Below are 18127 nucleotides of genomic sequence, written 5' to 3' on the forward strand. Positions count from 1 at the left end.
TGGGCAGATATCTCAGGATGACTAAATTTTGGAGAGGATCGAACAAAGGACAAGGTCAACAAAAACATTGTAAAAAAAAAAAACTTTCTGCAATACTTCCACAACTAATTGGGCTCTAGAGCTGATCTTTAGTTTATGCTGATCAGCAAAATATTTGTGAAGTATTGGTTACGTGAACTATTGTACATATATATAGTCCTGCGTTCATTGCACAGGGTATGCAACACACATATAGGGTGCTTCAAAAAATTTGACAAGGGAAATGAAACTAAAAAGGCTTAATGGTGAGCAAAATCACATTTATTCATCAAAATGTGAATGAGAAATTCAAAGGTATGTAGATTTCATGAATGCTTTCACTAGTTTTCAATATTCACATTGTGTATTTGAGAATATTCTAACACACAAAATGCCTTTTCTTTTCCAGTGTACGGCATTTCTATACCTGAAAAGAAAAAACATAATTACAATGCAAAATACCCTCGGCCGTATGAACATTGTGTTCTTTATAATTTGCAGTCATTTAATTAATTAAGATCCTATTGTCTTACATACAATTTGTACATGTTCAAATCATTTGTTCATGTTGTTCAAATCAAGGAATATTTGTAGATCACCCTCTGTGCATTTGCAGTTAATGTGACAAATTTAACTCCATAGGAAGTTAGGTTTGAGTTAGCGGAATTAGCGTGCAAGCTAATGTCCGCAAAATGTCTTATAAATGAGTCCAGAAGTGTTACCAGGTTACAAAAACAGTGTTTGCAGTTTTAGAATTGTTTATTTCTTGCTAGCTTTTACATATATCAGAAATGAAGCTGTTAGCAAGTAGCTACACAAGGAAGTGATGTCACCACGCTAACCTTGGCGAAAAGTCTTGTAAATAAGTTCAGAGGTGTTATTAGGTTGCAAAAACAGTGTTTTCAGATTTAGAAGTGTTCATTTCTTGCTAGTTTTTACATAATATATGAGAAACGTGTACAAACACACAAAATGAAGCAGTTTTGAAGAGCCCATCGAGTGACATCACGGTGCATCTTCACTCTGATTGGCTGTCACCCGCATCACTCAAAACCAAAACGGATCAGACTGAAACAGAATGTGTCTTCTTAACCTCTTAAAATACGTCAAGGTTAGCCATCTTTGAACTTGTCCAATGTCTGTGTTCCAACAATGTTCCCTGTGAATATGAAGACTCTGGCAGTAATAGGACTGGACTTACGCTGAGCACAGACAGATGGACGGATGGACAAATGGACGGATGGACGCAAAGCATTCGCAAAACCCGATGGCCATATTTGATGGCCTGGGGTAAAAACATAAAGCAAAGTTTTTTGAGTTGTTTCTACATATGCTATTAAAGTTATTAGATTATTCTGGTAAATAATATAAATTCTGGTGTTTATGTTCCCAAATTCTGGGACTTTATATTTGTGTAATTTTAAATTCATCAGCAAATCTTCTTTTAAAATGTAAAAAAAAAACAAAAAAACAAAAAAAAAATCAGTTTTGTAAAGTGTGATATCTTTAAATGAAAAAAATTGGTAAAAAAAAAAAGTGAAGTTGTGTGAAAGAATCATGAATTCAATATTTTTTTAGTGCCGACGGCCCCGCCCCAAAATGTTGTGGTGCAGTCGTCAACAGCCACACAACTGGACGTGACATGGCACCCACCGCCTCAGGATGCGCAGAACGGGGACATACAAGGATACAAGGTGTCTGTTTGTCTCACTGCATTATATTTCATTTTTGTCAAACCACAGAAGACTTTTCCAACCCGACTGCTTGATTTTGTGTGTATGTATGTATGTATGTATATATATATATATATATATATATGTATGTATGTATGTATATATATATATATATATATATATATATATATATATATATATATATTTTTTTTTTTTATTATTTTTTTTTTTTGTAGATTTATTTCTGGGAGTTTCAGCTGCAGAATGAAACGGAGCGGCTGCGTACCCTCTTCCTGCCAGAGCTCAGTGTGAAGCTGAAAAATCTAACCGGCTACACCACATACATGATCAGCGTGGCAGCCTTCAACGCTGCAGGGGACGGGCCACGCTCCCTGCCCACCAGAGGGCGCACTCAGCAAGCAGGTGAGGCCCAGTCAATCCAGATGTGAGTCAGGGCAGATGTCCGGGTGCAGAATGCTGGACCCTTGTCACACAGAACCGCGCTGTTTGTACTTTTCAAGTATGTGTGCAAAGTCGTGCAACTAAGATTCGCCATCACTTCAGTCATAAAAGATTGTATTTTGATGTTTGCTTGCATAAACAGCAAACTGCACTTTCTATCACAGCTGCCAAGAAACAGGACGTTACCCATGAAAGGTTTTGGGAACATCCTCTGAAATGTGGCTTAAGGAAGTCGTCATAGTTCAAGCCGCAAACGGAGCGCGAAGGACACATGTAGATAAGCTGCACAAAAGCGTCTGTGTTTACCAGCTAACAAGAGTCCCTCCTCTGCGGTTTCAGCACAAAAATAGTTTAGCGTATGAATGTCTCTGTCTCCCCCCACTCCGTCTTTTTAAGGCTGTGACATTGGCGAGGAGTAACTTAAAAACACTGGCAGCATTTTGGCTCTTTGCACCACAGGCTGCTGGGAAGTCAGCCAACAGCAGCTTTTGTGAATAATATACAGACTTGTGGTGAAATGGTGACACTGAGCTGGATCCGGCTGGGGTCAGCAGGCAGAATTCTCCCAGCGCTGGCTGAAGGTCACAGAAGGACTGTCCACAGGCTGGCGTCTGCTTTGTGTTTGCTTTTTTTTTAGTGAGTAATTATAGGAATGTTTCCGCTTTGAGACGCTCACTTCCACTTGGATAATGCTTATTTTTATATGTGTAATTTATTTTCTGTTCTTACTATGAAAACAATCAAACCATTTTACTTTTTTTGTCTGTGTGCTGCTCTTGATTTTTATTTGGCGTGATTTTTTTTTTTTCCTCCATTATAAGCGCTGCCATTGCATTTCCCTCCATCATCATGTCTCAGTGCTATTTTTTGTTTGCAGTGTTTCAAATGTCTTGGGAGTTTGGAATAAATTGATGATGGAGTCGTAGCAGAACAATTTAAGATGTTGGAAATGCATTAAATTACAGCTGTGACTTGAGTGTTTATTGAAGAGGAACGCCTGAATGATATTTGTGTGTGTGTGTGTGTGTGTGTGTGTGTGTGTCCTACCACATACTGTGCAAGATGTATGTGCAGACACATTGTTGTGAACACAATAACTCAAGATAAGTCCACGTCAAACACTGGAAATTAGCAATTTATCAAACCTTTAGGAAGCAGAATAGCTGATTAGGTTTTGGGAGGATCTGTGCATATATTTGTATATTCATGAAGGAAGATTATATTTTGGGTATATACCTCAGCAGTCCTGAATGGTGTAAGGTTCATGTGTATCGTATGTGCAGCTGATGGCCTAATGAGTGTTTGTAATGATTTTGCATACTAATGAGAACAAACTCATTTTGGAATTTTGGCCCGATACTAATTTTGATATTTGATATTCTAATATCCAATATTTCGATATATCGAAGGTTATTCTTTTTTCCCCCAGAAACATTTAGCATAAACAAAGATTTTACCGAACATTTATTTTGTGTCATTTTTGTAATGAGTCTTCACAAATATAACATGACATAATGCAGTTCGAAATTGATCTTGTATTACTGACATAAACAGAATTTGAACAATCATGAAGGCTAAAGGGCTCAAAAGAGAAAAAGTTACACTGTATAATTTATCCACTCATTAACATTTGCTGCCTTTAAAGTTTTAGCGATCTTTTTTCAATAGTGGTAACTTTTTCTGTTGTTTAATTTGTGTATTTCACATGATGACAAGGATCATTTTTGTGCTGCTCAGTCTTTTTCTTCTGTCAGCTGATTGTTGTGTGTTGTGTTGACAAAAGGGGAGCTGCTGAGCACCCTCTGGTGGACAAATTATATAATCACAACACTGATGCCATTTCTTTTTAATTATTTGTTGACTGATATAAATGCAGATGCTAGTTTATCTGCACGTACCTCATACCGTTCGGGCTCTAAAGAAGTGGAGTGTTTCTGTTTGGGTCATTGGTACCTCATGTGGAGTAGAATGGAGTGTTGCAACAAGTATGTCTGTGATATGTGCATAAAATAATGATGCAAGATCAGTACATGTTAGACACCCAATGTAGGACAACATAGGCAGCCCTGAGGACATAGAACTTTGGAGCGTGGCTCATGCACACAAATTCCATTGTCTTAATAGTACTTAATGATGGAAAGTTCACACCACTGGCACCTCATGCATAATAGTTGCATGTTGCAACATGTTTTGGTGGCTACCAGATGTAGGGTTTTGAAATAAAAGAAACTGAAAAACATATTTCAAGCAAGCAGCAACCTCCAGTGCTGAAAAATTAAACAAATACAGAAGTGCTAAAACCTCCAGTTCTTTGAACGGTCTCTTCAGGCATTAGCACTCATTAGCAGTTACGAGCTTCTTGTGGATGTTCACGAGAGCGCCCTAGTTAGTGAAACAATGTGCCAGCGTACTTTTAAATAACTACGCCCAAGCCAAACCGTTATAATAGCCACCACCTGATTCCCAAACATATATATATTAGTCAAACACCTAAATCAAGGTTACTGAGCCTGTTAACCTTAGCTTGCTTGGCAACTTTGAGATACATTCCTGCTTTAAGTAACTGTGGCAACACTGTCCCTATCACGCGGTTGGGTTGTCTGGTGTGAATTCATGCCACTGTATTTGCCTGATCCTGACTGATTTCAAAAGATAAGCAGAGTAGGTCCTGATTAGTACCTGGCAGGGAGAATGGTTAAGAACACCAGAAGTTGCACACATTTCTCCATGTACAACTGGTGTTGTGTCAGGAAGGTCATCCAGTGTAAAGTTGTGCCAAATCCCAATGCAACACTTAATTGGATCCATTTTGTCAACTCAGGGACTGCCAAAAGAAATAAATGGTAAATCTCTCTGGATTAGGTAGTTCCCAAAAACTAAGTGACTATGCAAGAAGGACACTAGAGAGTGAAACCACAAAGACATTCAAGACAACTCTGAAGGCGTTGTAAGGTTTTGTGGTTGTGACTGGACAAAGTGTGCATGGAAGAAGTTCACCAGATATGCAACTGCACGGTGAAGTGGAACAGAGGTTTTTTCTTAAAATGAAGACCTGAAATTTCAACTACACTAGAGATACAATACAGTTTTAGCTCAAAGCCATAACAGTAATGCACAACAAAAAAATAAATAAAATAAAATAAAATCACTGTCTGAATACTTATGGACCAGACAACAGACAGAAAGAGTGGGGAATAGCAACCTTTGTGATATGTTAGAAATCTTTGACCTTTTAGAATATTCAATTTAAATAAATCCCAGGAATATCGTAAAGGTCAGAATTTGTGCCCAACTTTCATGAATCCGTATCCATAACTGGATTTACCCAACAATTAGCACATTGATTATTTGCCTTTTAATCTGTCTGGTTGACAGGTGTCATCCAGACCAGTGCAAAAAAAAAAAAAAAAAAAATCATTTTGCTGCATTAAAGTAATAATAATAATAATAATAATAATAATAATAATAAACAGAATCTACACCCAGGGTGTAGATTCTGTGGATGGGTGTAGATTCTCCTGGGGTGGATGAAATCCGTCCGGTGTACCTTAAGTCTCTGGATGTTGTGGGACTGTCTTGGTTGACATGTCTCTGCAACATCGCGTGGCGGTCGGGGACAGTGCCTCTGGATTGACAGACCAGGGTGGTGGTCCCTCTGTTTAAGAAGGGGGACCGGAGAGTGTGTTCCAGCTACAGGGGAATCACACTCCTCAGCCTCCCCGGTAAGGTCTATTCCAGAGTACTGCAGAGGAGAATTCGACCGATAGTCAAACCTCGGATTCAGGAGGAGCAGTGTGGTTTTTGGGTACTCGAGTGTTCATGGGAGTTCACCCAACCAGTCCACATGTGTTTTGTGGATCTGGAGAAGGCATTCGACCATGTCCCTCGAGGCACCCTGTGGGGGGTGCTCCAGGAGTACGGGGTCCGGGGTCCTTTGCTAAGGGCTATCCAGTCTCTGTACGACCGCAGCAGGAGCTTGGTCCGCATTGCCAGTAGTAAGTCAAGCCTGTTTACAGTGCATGTTGGCCTCTGCCAGGGCTGCCCTTTGTCACCGGTTCTGTTCATTATCTTTATGGACAGAATTTCTAGGTGCATTCGGGATGTAGAGGGGGTCTTGTTTGGGAACCACAGAATCTCGTCTCTGCTGTTTGCAGACGATGTGGTTCTGTTGGCTTTGTCAAATCAGGACCTTCAGCGTGCACTGGGGCGGTTTGCAGCAGAGTGTGAAGCGTCTGGGATGAAAATTAGCACCTCCAAATCCGAGGTCATGGTTCTCGACCGGAAAAAGATGCCTTGCCCTCTTCAGGTCGGTGGAGTGTCCTCGCCTCAAGTGGAGGAGTTTAAGTATCTCGGGGTCTTGTTCATGAGAGAGGGACGGATGGAGCGTGAGGTCGACAGACAGATTGGTGCAGCGTCTGCAGTGATGCATTCGCTGTATCGAGCCGTCATGGTGAAGAGAGAGCTGAGCAGGGGGGCAAAACTCTTGATTTACCAATCAATCTACGTTCCGACCCTCACCTATGGTCATGAGATTTGGCTCATGACCGAAAGAACAAGATTGTGACTACAAGTGGCCGAGATGAGTTTCCTCCGCAGGGTGGCTGGGCGCTCCCTTAGAGATAGGGTGAGGAGCTCGGTCACTTGGGAGGAGCTCAGAGTTGAGCCATTGCTCCTCCATGTTGAAAGGAGCCAGCTGAGGTGGCTCGGGCATCTTTTTCAGATGCCCCCTGGACCCCTCGCTGGAGAGGTGTTCCGGGCACATCCCATTGGGAGGAGGCCCCGGGGAAGACCCAGGACACACTGGAGGGACTACGTCTCTCGGCTGGCTTGGGAACGCCTCGGGGTTCCCCCGGAGGAGCTGGGGGAGGTGTGTGTGCATCGGGAGGTCTGGGCGGCTTTGCTTGAGCTGCTGGCCCCGCGACCCGACCTCGGATGAAGCGGAAGAAAATGGATGGATGGATGGAATCTACACCCAGATTCCGATCAACGCCAAACAGTAAAGCTTTCCTCTGCTCAGTAACATTAACTATCCAATTTTATTTTGTTGAGATTCATTTCAAAATTTTGAAATAATTCTTATAACAAACACTGCTGAAAACATAGACTTTGTAGTGGAATTATATGTGTGCCTCAGAAATTAGAATATCAGGTAAAAAGTTTAATATTTGTTGTTAGGTATTTCAGAAAGTGGAAATTGTTATTTGTTCTACAGTCATTACAAACTAAAATGTTTCAAGCATTTTTAAATGTTTTGATAATTCCAGCCTACAACTCCAAAAACTAGAAAAATATTAGATTTCATTCGATCAGTTCAAAAAAGGATTTAAAATACTGAAATGTAAAACTTCTGAAAATCATGTTTATTTATGCACTCAATACTTGGTTGATCTCCTTTTTCAGGAATTATTGCATCAGTGTAGCCTGACATGGAGTTGATGAGCCTGTGGTGGCCTTCAGCGCGTCTGTATTGCTGGGTCTCGTGTCTTTCACCTTCCTCTTGACAATACTCCACCTATAATCTATCTAGAATTTTCTGTGGAGCCACTCAAATCATATCATGGTCAGCAAAGCAGGTACTAGTAGTTGTGTGGCAGTGTGGGCAGGTGTCATGTCCTGCTGGAAAATGAACTCAGCAATTCCACAAAACTTGTCATGTTAGCATGAAGTGATCTAAAATGCCCTCGTAGACAGCTGCGCTGATGTTGGACTTGGCAAAACACAGTGTACCAACAACAGCATACGACATGACACCCCAAATCATCACTGAATGTAGAAACTTCACACAGACTTCAAGCAACTTAGATTCTGTGTCTCTCCACTCTTCCTTTGATTTCCAAATGAAACGCAAAGTTTTCTTTCATCTGAAAATAGAACTTTGGACAGTCCAGTTCTTTTTCTTTTTATCCAAGGTAAGATTCTTCTGACATCATTTCTGGATCTGGAGTGCTTTCACACTTGAAATGTGACACTTGTAGACCTTTGGGGGGGGTCTTGATGCACCGACTCCAGCCTCAGTCCACTCCTTGTGAAGCTCCCTCAAGTTCTTGAATCAGCTTTGTTTGACAGTCTTCTCAAGGTTGTGGCCATTCCTGTTGCTTGTGCACCTTTTCTGACCACACTTTTCTCTTCCAGTCAACTTTCCATGAATATGGTTTGATAAAGCACTCTGTGGATAGCCACACCTTTCAGCAATGACCGTCTGTGGCTTACCCTCCTTGTGGAGGGTGTCAATGAGTCTCTTCTGGACAACTGTCAGTTCAACGATCTTCCCCATGATTGTGGTTGTGTGTATTGAGAGATTCATGGTATTGATACTGCAAAATAGTGACTCGAAGTGAAATACACGGTGATCACGCCCCCCACCAAAAAAAACAGAACCCATAAAAATTGTAATCAATCCTACAAACTTCAGTTTGTGTACAATCATTCCCCAAAGTTTCAGTTATCTCGGTCCCTTTGCATAAAAGTCATGTCCTGTCAAAACTATGCTCCAAATGATATGATTTGTTGGTGAAATAGACCTCCAGGCAAAATGTCTTTTCCTTGATTGACCAAGGCATGTCTTTGGATGTTTTATTGCAACTTTTATGGGTACTATTTCTTTTTTTTTTTTTTTTTTTTTTGGGTCACCCTATTTTAAGATACATACTGTATTTTTAACTTTGTTGGAGCTGTAGGTCATAGTTATCAAAAGTATAATGAAAATGTTTGAAAGACTTTATATGTAATGAGTCTAGGATATATAAAATTTTCACTTTCTGAATTACTTGACAAAACATAATGAACTCTTTCATGATATAAGAGATGCATCTGTGTACTGTGGAACTTAACATTTCAAGTATTGTAAATAAATGAATATTGCTATTTATATGTGTGCCCCAGTTTGTGTCTTAATTAGTGCATCCTCACAGATTTTCTGGGATATTACAAAATGTTTTTTCATGGAATGAGACCCCGTGGAGGAGGATCGGGGTCAACGCATTGCAGCTTTGCAGCAGTCTGATATTTTGTCACATTTCTGTAAAGACATCCAGCTGTTGTAACCTCTGTTTCCCCACTCCGCCCTCTCTCCCCGAAAAGCACCCAGTGCACCCAGCTTCATCCACTTCAGCGAGCTGACCACCACGTCGGTCAACGTGTCCTGGGGCGAGCCGAAACAAGCCAATGGTATCATTGAGGGCTACCGCCTGGTTTATGAGCCCTGCACTCCAGTGGATGGTGAGAAAATCTGCCTGGAACCTCATAACTCTGTCAAGCCTTGGCATTCCTCAGACTGATTTACAACCACCAATCTAGTTAACATGTTCCTTTAATTCATGCTGCTTAAGCTCAAACTGTAATCTTTCACAGATGTGTGCAGGCCCTGCAGTATCTTATAGGGCATGGCCGATTAAAATAATGCTGGAATGTTCTAGTGGAGCTTTGCACAACTTCCTGTCTCACAGAGTAAAACATGACTAATGGCCAGCTAAGTGTGATTGCATGGACCAGATTGTCCAGTAATTGGGAGTTGAGTGGGCTGCGGTGGTGTCTGTGCTCCCTACTAATGGAGTCAGAGCAAAGCCAAGTGCAGCAGCAAAGACAACAAATATTAGCTTGTCTGTTAGAGAGATCCTGGGGCCTCATTTATAATATGTTTTTTGTGGAATCCATGTCAAACTTTACCTATACACACACAAGATAGGAATCATGCATACACGTTTTACACAATTTCACCTTTTTAAATTGTGACGAACTTGCACGTCTGTACAGGTGAATGAACCTGATACATAGCTATAATCAGTGCACTTAACAGGTCCGGTATGGAAGCATGTGCTGGTCCACCATACTACAGATCTGCCATGGGTCCTGAGTGGCAACCACCCAGGGAGACAGCAGGTCCATCCCCACATCTCAGAAATCACTTCAGTCTGCTGCAGGCTTTGGCTTTGTCCTGTTGCCGGGTACTCAGAACTGAGACGTCAGATAGTTGGAAATGTGCTAATCTATGTTCTGCAAGTAGTAAGTCTCAATCTGGGTGTCTTCAAAACCCTGTTCAGACTGAACCTAATGATGCAAATTATATTTTAGCCAGATTGTTTTTTTTGTTTTGTTTTGTTTTTATCCAACTCTTGGATTTGAGCGGGATTCGCCGAGGTCTGAACACAAATGTGTGTAGAATCCAGTTAGCTCTGGGATCATGGTGTAAAACTTCCTCATTACGCCTGTGCACGCATAGCGTCCTCTCTGCTGTAATTGCGCTCAATACAGCTGCAAAGACAGGGACGGCAAACAGCATTCTTTCTCTGCGCACCTTCTCACCAAGAAAATCCATTGGGTGCATTCCCTTCCATGTGACACGTATATCCAGATCGCACACTCACGCTGTCTTGTCCGGATCCACACCAAGACAATCCTGCACTCTCACTTCTCTCACACATCTCTTTTGGCTAGTGCCAGTCTGAGTTTGTATGCATATGTTGGATGAGCCGGATTTGAAATACAGGTCTGAACACTATCCGGCCAGAAAGCAATCTGGATTGAATCCAGCATCAGATTGCCAACCCCATTCTGAATGGGGCCGAGGTAACCAGTTGTGCGACATAGAAGCTACCTTAACACTTGCATGAATTTGATCGCGCATTGTTGTGCAATTCGTCGTGCCAATGTGTCCCGCTTTGTCCCGGTTGATGCCATGCTACAACCCCAATTCCAGTGAAGTTAGGACGTTGTGTAAAACGTAAATAAACACAGAATACAATGATTTGCAAATCCTCTTCAGCCTATATTCAATTGAATACACCACAAAGACAAAATATTTAATGTTCAAACTGATAAACTTTATTGTTTTTGTGCAAATATTTGCTCATTTTGAAATGGATGTCTGCATCACGTTTCAATAAAACTGGGACAGTGGTATGTTTACCACTGTGTTACATCACCTTTCCTTCTAACAACACTCAATAAGCGTTTGGGAACTGAGGACACTAATTGTTGAAGCTTTGTAGGTGGAATTCTTTCCCATTATTGCTTGATGTACGACTTTAGTTGTTCAACAGTACGTGGTCTCCTTTGTCGTATTTTGCGCTTCATAGTGCACCACACATTTTCAATGGGCGACAGGTCTGGACTGCAGGCAGGCCAGTCTAGTACCCGCACTCTTTTACTATGAAGCCACACTGTTGTAACACGTGCAGAATGTGGCTTGGCATTGTCTTGCTGAAATAAGCAGGGACGTCCCTGAAAAAGATGTTGCTTGGATGGCAGCATGTGTTGCTCCAAAACATGGATGTACCTTTCAGCATTGACAGTGCCATCACAGTTGTGTAAGTTGCCCATGCCATGGGCACTAACACACACCCCACACCATCACAGATGCTGGCTTTTGAACTTTGCACTGGTAACAATCTGGATGGTCTTTTTCCTCTTTTGTCCAGAGGACATGTCGTCCATGTTTTCCAAAAACAATTTGAAATGTGGACTCATCAGACCACAGCACACTTTTCCACTTTGCGTCTGTCCATTTCAAATGAGCTCGGGCCCAGAGAAGGCGGCGACATTTCTGGATGTTGTTGATGTATGGCTTTCGCTTTGCATGGTAGAGTTTTAACTTGCACTTGTAGATGTAGCGACGAACTGTGTTAACTGACAATGGTTTTCTGAAGTGTTTCTGAGCCCACGCGGTGAGATCCTTTACACAATGATGTCGGTTTTTAATGCAGTGCCGCCTGAGGGATTGAAGGTCATGGGCATTCGTTGTTGGTTTTGCCACTTACATATAGAAAACTTCTCCAAATTCTCTGAATCTTCTGATTATATTATGGACTGTAGATGATGGAATCCCTAAATTCATTGCAATTGAATGTTAAGAAACATTGTTCTTAAACTGTTGGACTGTTTTTTTTTCCATGCAGATGTTCACAAAGTGGTAATCCTCACCCCATCTTTGCTTGTGAATAGCTGAGACTGTTTGGGATGCTCCTTTTCAAATCATTGTATTCTGTTTTTATTTACATTTCACACAACGTCCCAACTTCATTGGAATTTGGGTTGTACATAAAATAAAGCCTGTGCCATATCATTTGCTCTCAGAACTTGGCTGATGAAACCATTCTCTCATCACTACTAGAATCACAGAGGAACTATCTACAGCAACAGCTTGTGTCGTGCTTATCCTGTGGTGGAGAATGCATTTGGAATCTGGTCTCAAATGTAATTATTTATAACACAGGTGAACCCCGTTAACTTGCGCATGCGTAAGTCATGATTCAGCTTTACTTGCGGTCGATTTGTGGACCCCGAAAATTTAGACTACTGTATCACCTTATTCAGCCCCGCCCACTTTTACAACAGAGGCATTTCTGTTTTGTCTTAGGACTTCCGGTGAGCACTGTTTTCAATATGGAACAATGGAAGATATTACATGGGTAGAAAGCAAAAACCTTTTTGAAAAGCTCAAAGGGATCGACTCTGGCTCACCCACGGGTCATAACAAAGTGGGAAGATGACATGAAAAAGTGGCCCTCGATTATTTTTAACTACTTTGTGTTGTCACTCGGCGTGGACGGTTTGGCTATGAGGAACTACAAGCTTCATGCCGCACAGCGCCGCTGAAGCTCGTATAAAAGCACAATCAAGTTAAAATACTATCCGATAAGTAGTACCACCGTAATGCCAAGATTACATAACATTAATTTACGTATGGTGTTATTTCATGCAGTGCGCCAGAAAATGAGTAAATAAGATAGCAGCTAATGCTACAAACACAGCTTACCCATTTGTCTCACTAGCGTCCGCTGTGGCTTCTTCAATGGAGCGTTGTTGTCCAATCATTTCTCTGGATAAAGAACCAGTGTGTGGGTTTTTTCTCCATAAAATAAAAAGAACAGACATAGGGATGTTTTGGTGGATTTTTCAAATTCAGCGCCTTTAGCCAGCACTGGAGATCCTCAGCTTTCAATGGAGGAGGGAACAAGTTAAATGCTCGTTCACAGCACTCAGATCTTTCCTTTCCATGTTCAAAACATCGATCTGAAAGAGATAGCTTCCTCTTCTTCCAGTTGTTGTGGGACTCACGAACTGAATAATTAATGTTGCTCATGTTTGGACATTTCTGGAGTACTGTGTTCCCACGTAGCCAATCATCAAGACGCAGTTGCAAACCGGACGTTCCTTGAAAAATGGAGCCGCCCACCCTGAATTCCTGAATAAGGTGAATAATATACTGTATTTATTTATTTATTTATTGGTCAACTTCATTAACTCGCGGTTTCAGATAACTCACGGTCCGATTTTGTGTACCCTAACTTGTGTGAGTTAACGGGGCTCACCTGTATATATATTTTGAAATGGTTTGTAAAACAGTTGCATTTTCATTCCTTCTTATGAATTAGATAATGTATCTGGAAAGTCATGTTTAATATAGATGTAGCATTTCTTCATAATCTGCGTGCAATGACATGCAGTCACACGCAGTGTCTTTGAATAGGTTGTGCAATGTTCACGACTAGTTCTTGCAAGTGGTATGGAATTTATGCATGCCAAATTTTAAACATTTCACGTAGCTGGGCACAGTTCACACACCATTCACGCACAGTTTACAACGCATTTACTCAATGGCATTTAAGATTGCATCTCGGTGCAGGCATCAAATTTGTGCAAGTGTCAAGATGCCTAAAGTCATTCCAGTCACACCCACGGATTCTCTAGAGCTGCCATGCCCAACCAGCCGATTGCCAATTAGGCATTGTATTAGTTGGGTTGTTTGTTGTTGTATTGTTACAGGCCAGTCCGAGGAGTACATGCACATTTACTTCAATAATGTATTATCATCATTAAAACATTAAGATAATGTTTTAATGTGACAGATTGCGCAAATTGTGTTATTATATTGGTGCACAATAAACTGTGGCTGTGCTGTGGTTTTCAATATGGCTTGGTAGATCTTGATACACTTTCAACTTTAAAAGTAGATTTTGGTTAAAAATTAGGCTGGTCAGCCCTGCTCTAGAGAGAGCTAGTATCAAACACATCTAGTTGTCACCTGAGGTCACTGGTTTGTCTTCACATCTCACAAAGATGTCAAGCCTTGGACCTTTGTTCTGCTCTAAAGGTATCTGCATCACAAAACACCTTTCTCTCACGACCAAATAAAGGCTCCTTGAAGGCCCCCTTACACGAGCATGCCTTTGACTTGCATACTAGCACATGCTGGAGAGTAAACTCATCTTTAACGGGTGCAGACAGGAGGCGAGAGGGGCGCCAGTGCGTGGTATTGCGCACAGAGAATTTTGAAATGTTCAAAAAAATCTTTCACACATAAATGTCATGCTACGTGGCACGATCTAACTGCTAACACGATGTACAGCTCGTTGGAGTAAAGAAAAAGTGAATAGAGTGAGTGGTGACGTCAGCAGATCGCATCACAGCGCAGCTCGTCTGAACGATTATAACAAGATATTAAATCTCTCATAAACATACTTTAACAGCTGCACACAAGAAGGAAAGAACACACAGCTGTTTTACCAAGCCATGGCAATGTAAACATGACAAATAATTACCTTTTTAAATGGCTCAAAACTCTTTCTGCAGCTTGTTAGGCACGTGCATGTGCGCGTGAACGGCTGAAGCTGGAGCATATTTTGAAATGGTTTGGTAAAACAGTTGCATTGTCATTCCTTCTTATGAATTGGATAATGTATCTGGAAAGTCATGTTTAATATAGATGTAGCATTTCTTCAAATCTGCGTGCAATGACATGCAGTCACACGCAGTGACTCGGGAAGCGATTAGAGCCGTTTTCAAAGGCCAATTTGCAGAGAAAATGATTAATCCAACACAAAATAATTATTTTATATACACAGCGTCCAGCACAGAGCACGTGGCAGGCGCTAGAACAAAGCACGGCGGCCAGTTGGATCACAGCGGGTGGGATTATCACCACGTGCGTGCAAGTATGTGAATCAAAGACATGTTCGTGTCAAACTCCATCAGCATTTTCCAGGCGTCTTTTGTTCTTCGAGGCTGAAGACCCACATTGAAGACATGAAATTGACTGCTGAGATAAGTGAATCTTTCTACAAATTTGACACTCCCGCCACATAAAATACAGTTGTAATGCCTGAGTCCAGGAACTCGTTGAAAGCCTGGATCTTTGTCTTCTCAACTACTGCAATGAAGGCATCCAGTTACTCTGCAATGATCACAGAATCATCCATGAAGTCAAGGTCAGTACATCTTTTCTTGCTAACAAAGGCACCTAAACCACTGGAATCTACAATCGTACCCAACACCCAGTCCATGCAAGTGCTCAACAGTGCAAGAAGCCATAAGACATCTCTGATGAATACAAGGATTCACTGGGAAGAAGTCAAAGGCTCTGCCTTCACTCCACACAACACTCACAGTACTTGTACATAGGCTGCTTATGATGTCCAGAGACTTGTTGAAGACCCTGCAAATATTCAGGATGTTCCACAGAGGATCCAAGTCAACAGAGTCAAAAGCTTTACAAACATAAGCATCGGCTGCAAAGAAGCACTGCTGATATTCATGCTTGAGTTCAGTGAGTACTCACAGAGCCAGGAGGAGGTTGACTTCTTGGGCAGGAAGCCAGACTGCTGCTGTCACTAAGCGACAAGTAACGTGAACCGAATCATGTTCAGAACGATCCCTGAAAGCACTTTTCCTTGCAAGTACATTTAACCACAAATGTTCAAGCCAAAGCACATTCTGAATAATGAAACTAGCACACATCATGTGAACATATTCAAGCACTGACAGTAAAATATCATGCCGTGTGGGTAGTTTGAGCCTGATATAAACAATTTGCATATGTCACATCACTCTTAACCTTATTCTAAACATACAGTTGGAATAATGAATTTCAGACCTGCCAAATATTACTTGACTGTTTAAAAGCCCATGCTGCATTTTCTCTGCGTGCCTGATACGTTGAAATGTGGTTGTGGTGTTGCTGCTCTACTCTCTGAGTACTTTTCCTTGCTCTGTTGTTGGTTGTACTTCCTTCTGGTTCACTGTTAATGTCGACTAGCTGATGTGACAATTTTGTCCGCGGTCGAGTAGACACTGTGACAGACTGTCGTGGCAAAGAAACGAGCCGAACCAGAAGGAGAGGCTCTCAATTTACCAGTTGATTTGCACTACAATCTTCACTTATGTTCATGAGCTCAGGCACAGGGTGAGAGACTCAACTATCTGACAGAGACTTGCTGCTTCTTCTCTTTGAAGGTAGCCAGCTGAGGTGGTTTGGGCATCTGGAGAGGATGCCTCTGGTTGTCTCCTGAAGGAGATCTTCCATGCACATCCAAAGAGGAGGCCCCAGGGAAGACCTAGGACATACTGGAGGGATTATATCTCCCTGGTGGCTCGAGAATGCACCAGAATCCCCCAGGAAGAGTGATAAACTTGGCTGAGGGTAATGAATTCTGGACGGAGTTGCTTCGTCTGCTGCTACCACAACCAGGACCTGGATAACTAACAGAAAATGAAAGAATGAATTGAATGATGTGATGACATTAGTGCTAATAAAGACCCCAAAGCAGAGAACATCAGAGTCCATCTGTGGAATAAATGCTTGCATGGAGTTCTCATCAAATGCATCTTCTTTTGTTATGTTGTTTTGATGTCATGTTTTCTCTTCCTTCTCTTTTATAAAACTTTGCAAAAACCTTGTAACTGTTAGAATGGCCCAAGCAATTGGTCACCCCTCTGAGTCTGGTCTGCTTGAGGTTTCTTCCTCAATATCATCACAGGGAGTTTTCCCTTACCACTGTCACCTGGTTGCTTGCTCTAGGGGTTGGTAAGATTAGATCTTACTTGTGTGAAGCACCTTGAGGCAGCTTTGTTGTGATTTGGCACTATATAAAATGAAATAAATTGAAATTAAAATCCATATATAGGCCAAAGTCAAAAACAATGAAGTAGTCAACATAGAAGAGATGTTCATGAGGGATTAATCAGAGGCACTTCCAAGAACCAGGTCAAAGGACAAAACTCAGAAGGTCAATAGGCATGGAAGAAGTGCTTAAAGGATAAGGCAGGGCAGTGTCCAGGTAGAAGGACCTACTCATGGTTCAGGCAGTCAGTCCAGGCAAACTAAATTGACAGGAAGCAGATAAGAAAGATGAGCTCAAACAAGAAAAAACACTGATTTGGAACAAAGAATCACCAGGAGAATATAATAAGGCTGGATGTCACAGTGGAACATGTGGCATACTGGTGCAGGGGAACATGATAAAGGAACTTAAATACAAGAGGGGAACAACTACAACAATAACCAACAGGTGCGCTCTGAAAGGAAGTCAAGCACATGAAAAAGCAAGAGAAGGTGATGCGAAAATAAAACGGGAAGTGAGGAAGAAGATGGAGACCATGACAGCTGACACATGAAACATTCTTGAGAGAGAAAGTGTATCACAACTAACAATTTGATGTTTGGCTTTTTCTTCTACATCCACCTTAGTGTATTCAGGGCTGGATCCAGAGTGAAAATCTGACAGATGCATTTTTGCCCAATGATAAAATAAAAATCGCAGGCATCTTGTTATTCAATAATCCTCATTCTTTTATTCATGTGCAACATACACTGTCACACTTCTTTTAATATATTTATTGTATTATACTTCATGGACCATAGTGAACACTTCTTATTTGTATAAATATAATATCCTAAAAAAACAACAGTATAACAAAAATTGACTGTAAACAGGATCAAATTTATTGCCAAAATCTTTTAATTATACCTGAATCTATATATGATTTTTTTTTCAGTTGATTAAATCAATAAAAATATGACTGCATATATTCTTAATAATAATATATTGAGATACAGACAGTTCACAGAAGACATTTTCCATTGATACCAATCAAAATTAGAAACAGTCCAGCAGGTAACAATATTCATCATGTCCATGACTAAATATACTAAAACAAATACATCACAATTGTACACATATCACAGAATTTTGTTGTGA

The 18127-nt window shown here is 41.1% G+C and overlaps 1 protein-coding gene across 3 annotated transcripts in view; it reads left to right on the forward strand.

Moving 5' to 3' along the window:
* The window catches only part of LOC117528687 (protein sidekick-2-like), a 562122-nt gene that overhangs the window by 506277 nt on the left and 37718 nt on the right, over positions 1-18127 (forward strand). For 2 of the 3 annotated variants that reach the window (XM_034191315.1, XM_034191316.1), the window contains exons 36-38: positions 1597-1712; positions 1928-2114; positions 9234-9371. In XM_034191315.1, the coding sequence (XP_034047206.1) occupies positions 1597-1712; positions 1928-2114; positions 9234-9371 (441 nt within the window). The remainder of the gene's footprint in view (positions 1-1596; positions 1713-1927; positions 2115-9233; positions 9372-18127) is intronic. The other variant, XM_034191317.1, reaches the window with a different exon arrangement.

Source organism: Thalassophryne amazonica, chromosome 16 (genome assembly GCF_902500255.1).
Source record: "Thalassophryne amazonica chromosome 16, fThaAma1.1, whole genome shotgun sequence".
Taxonomy (NCBI): domain Eukaryota; kingdom Metazoa; phylum Chordata; class Actinopteri; order Batrachoidiformes; family Batrachoididae; genus Thalassophryne; species Thalassophryne amazonica.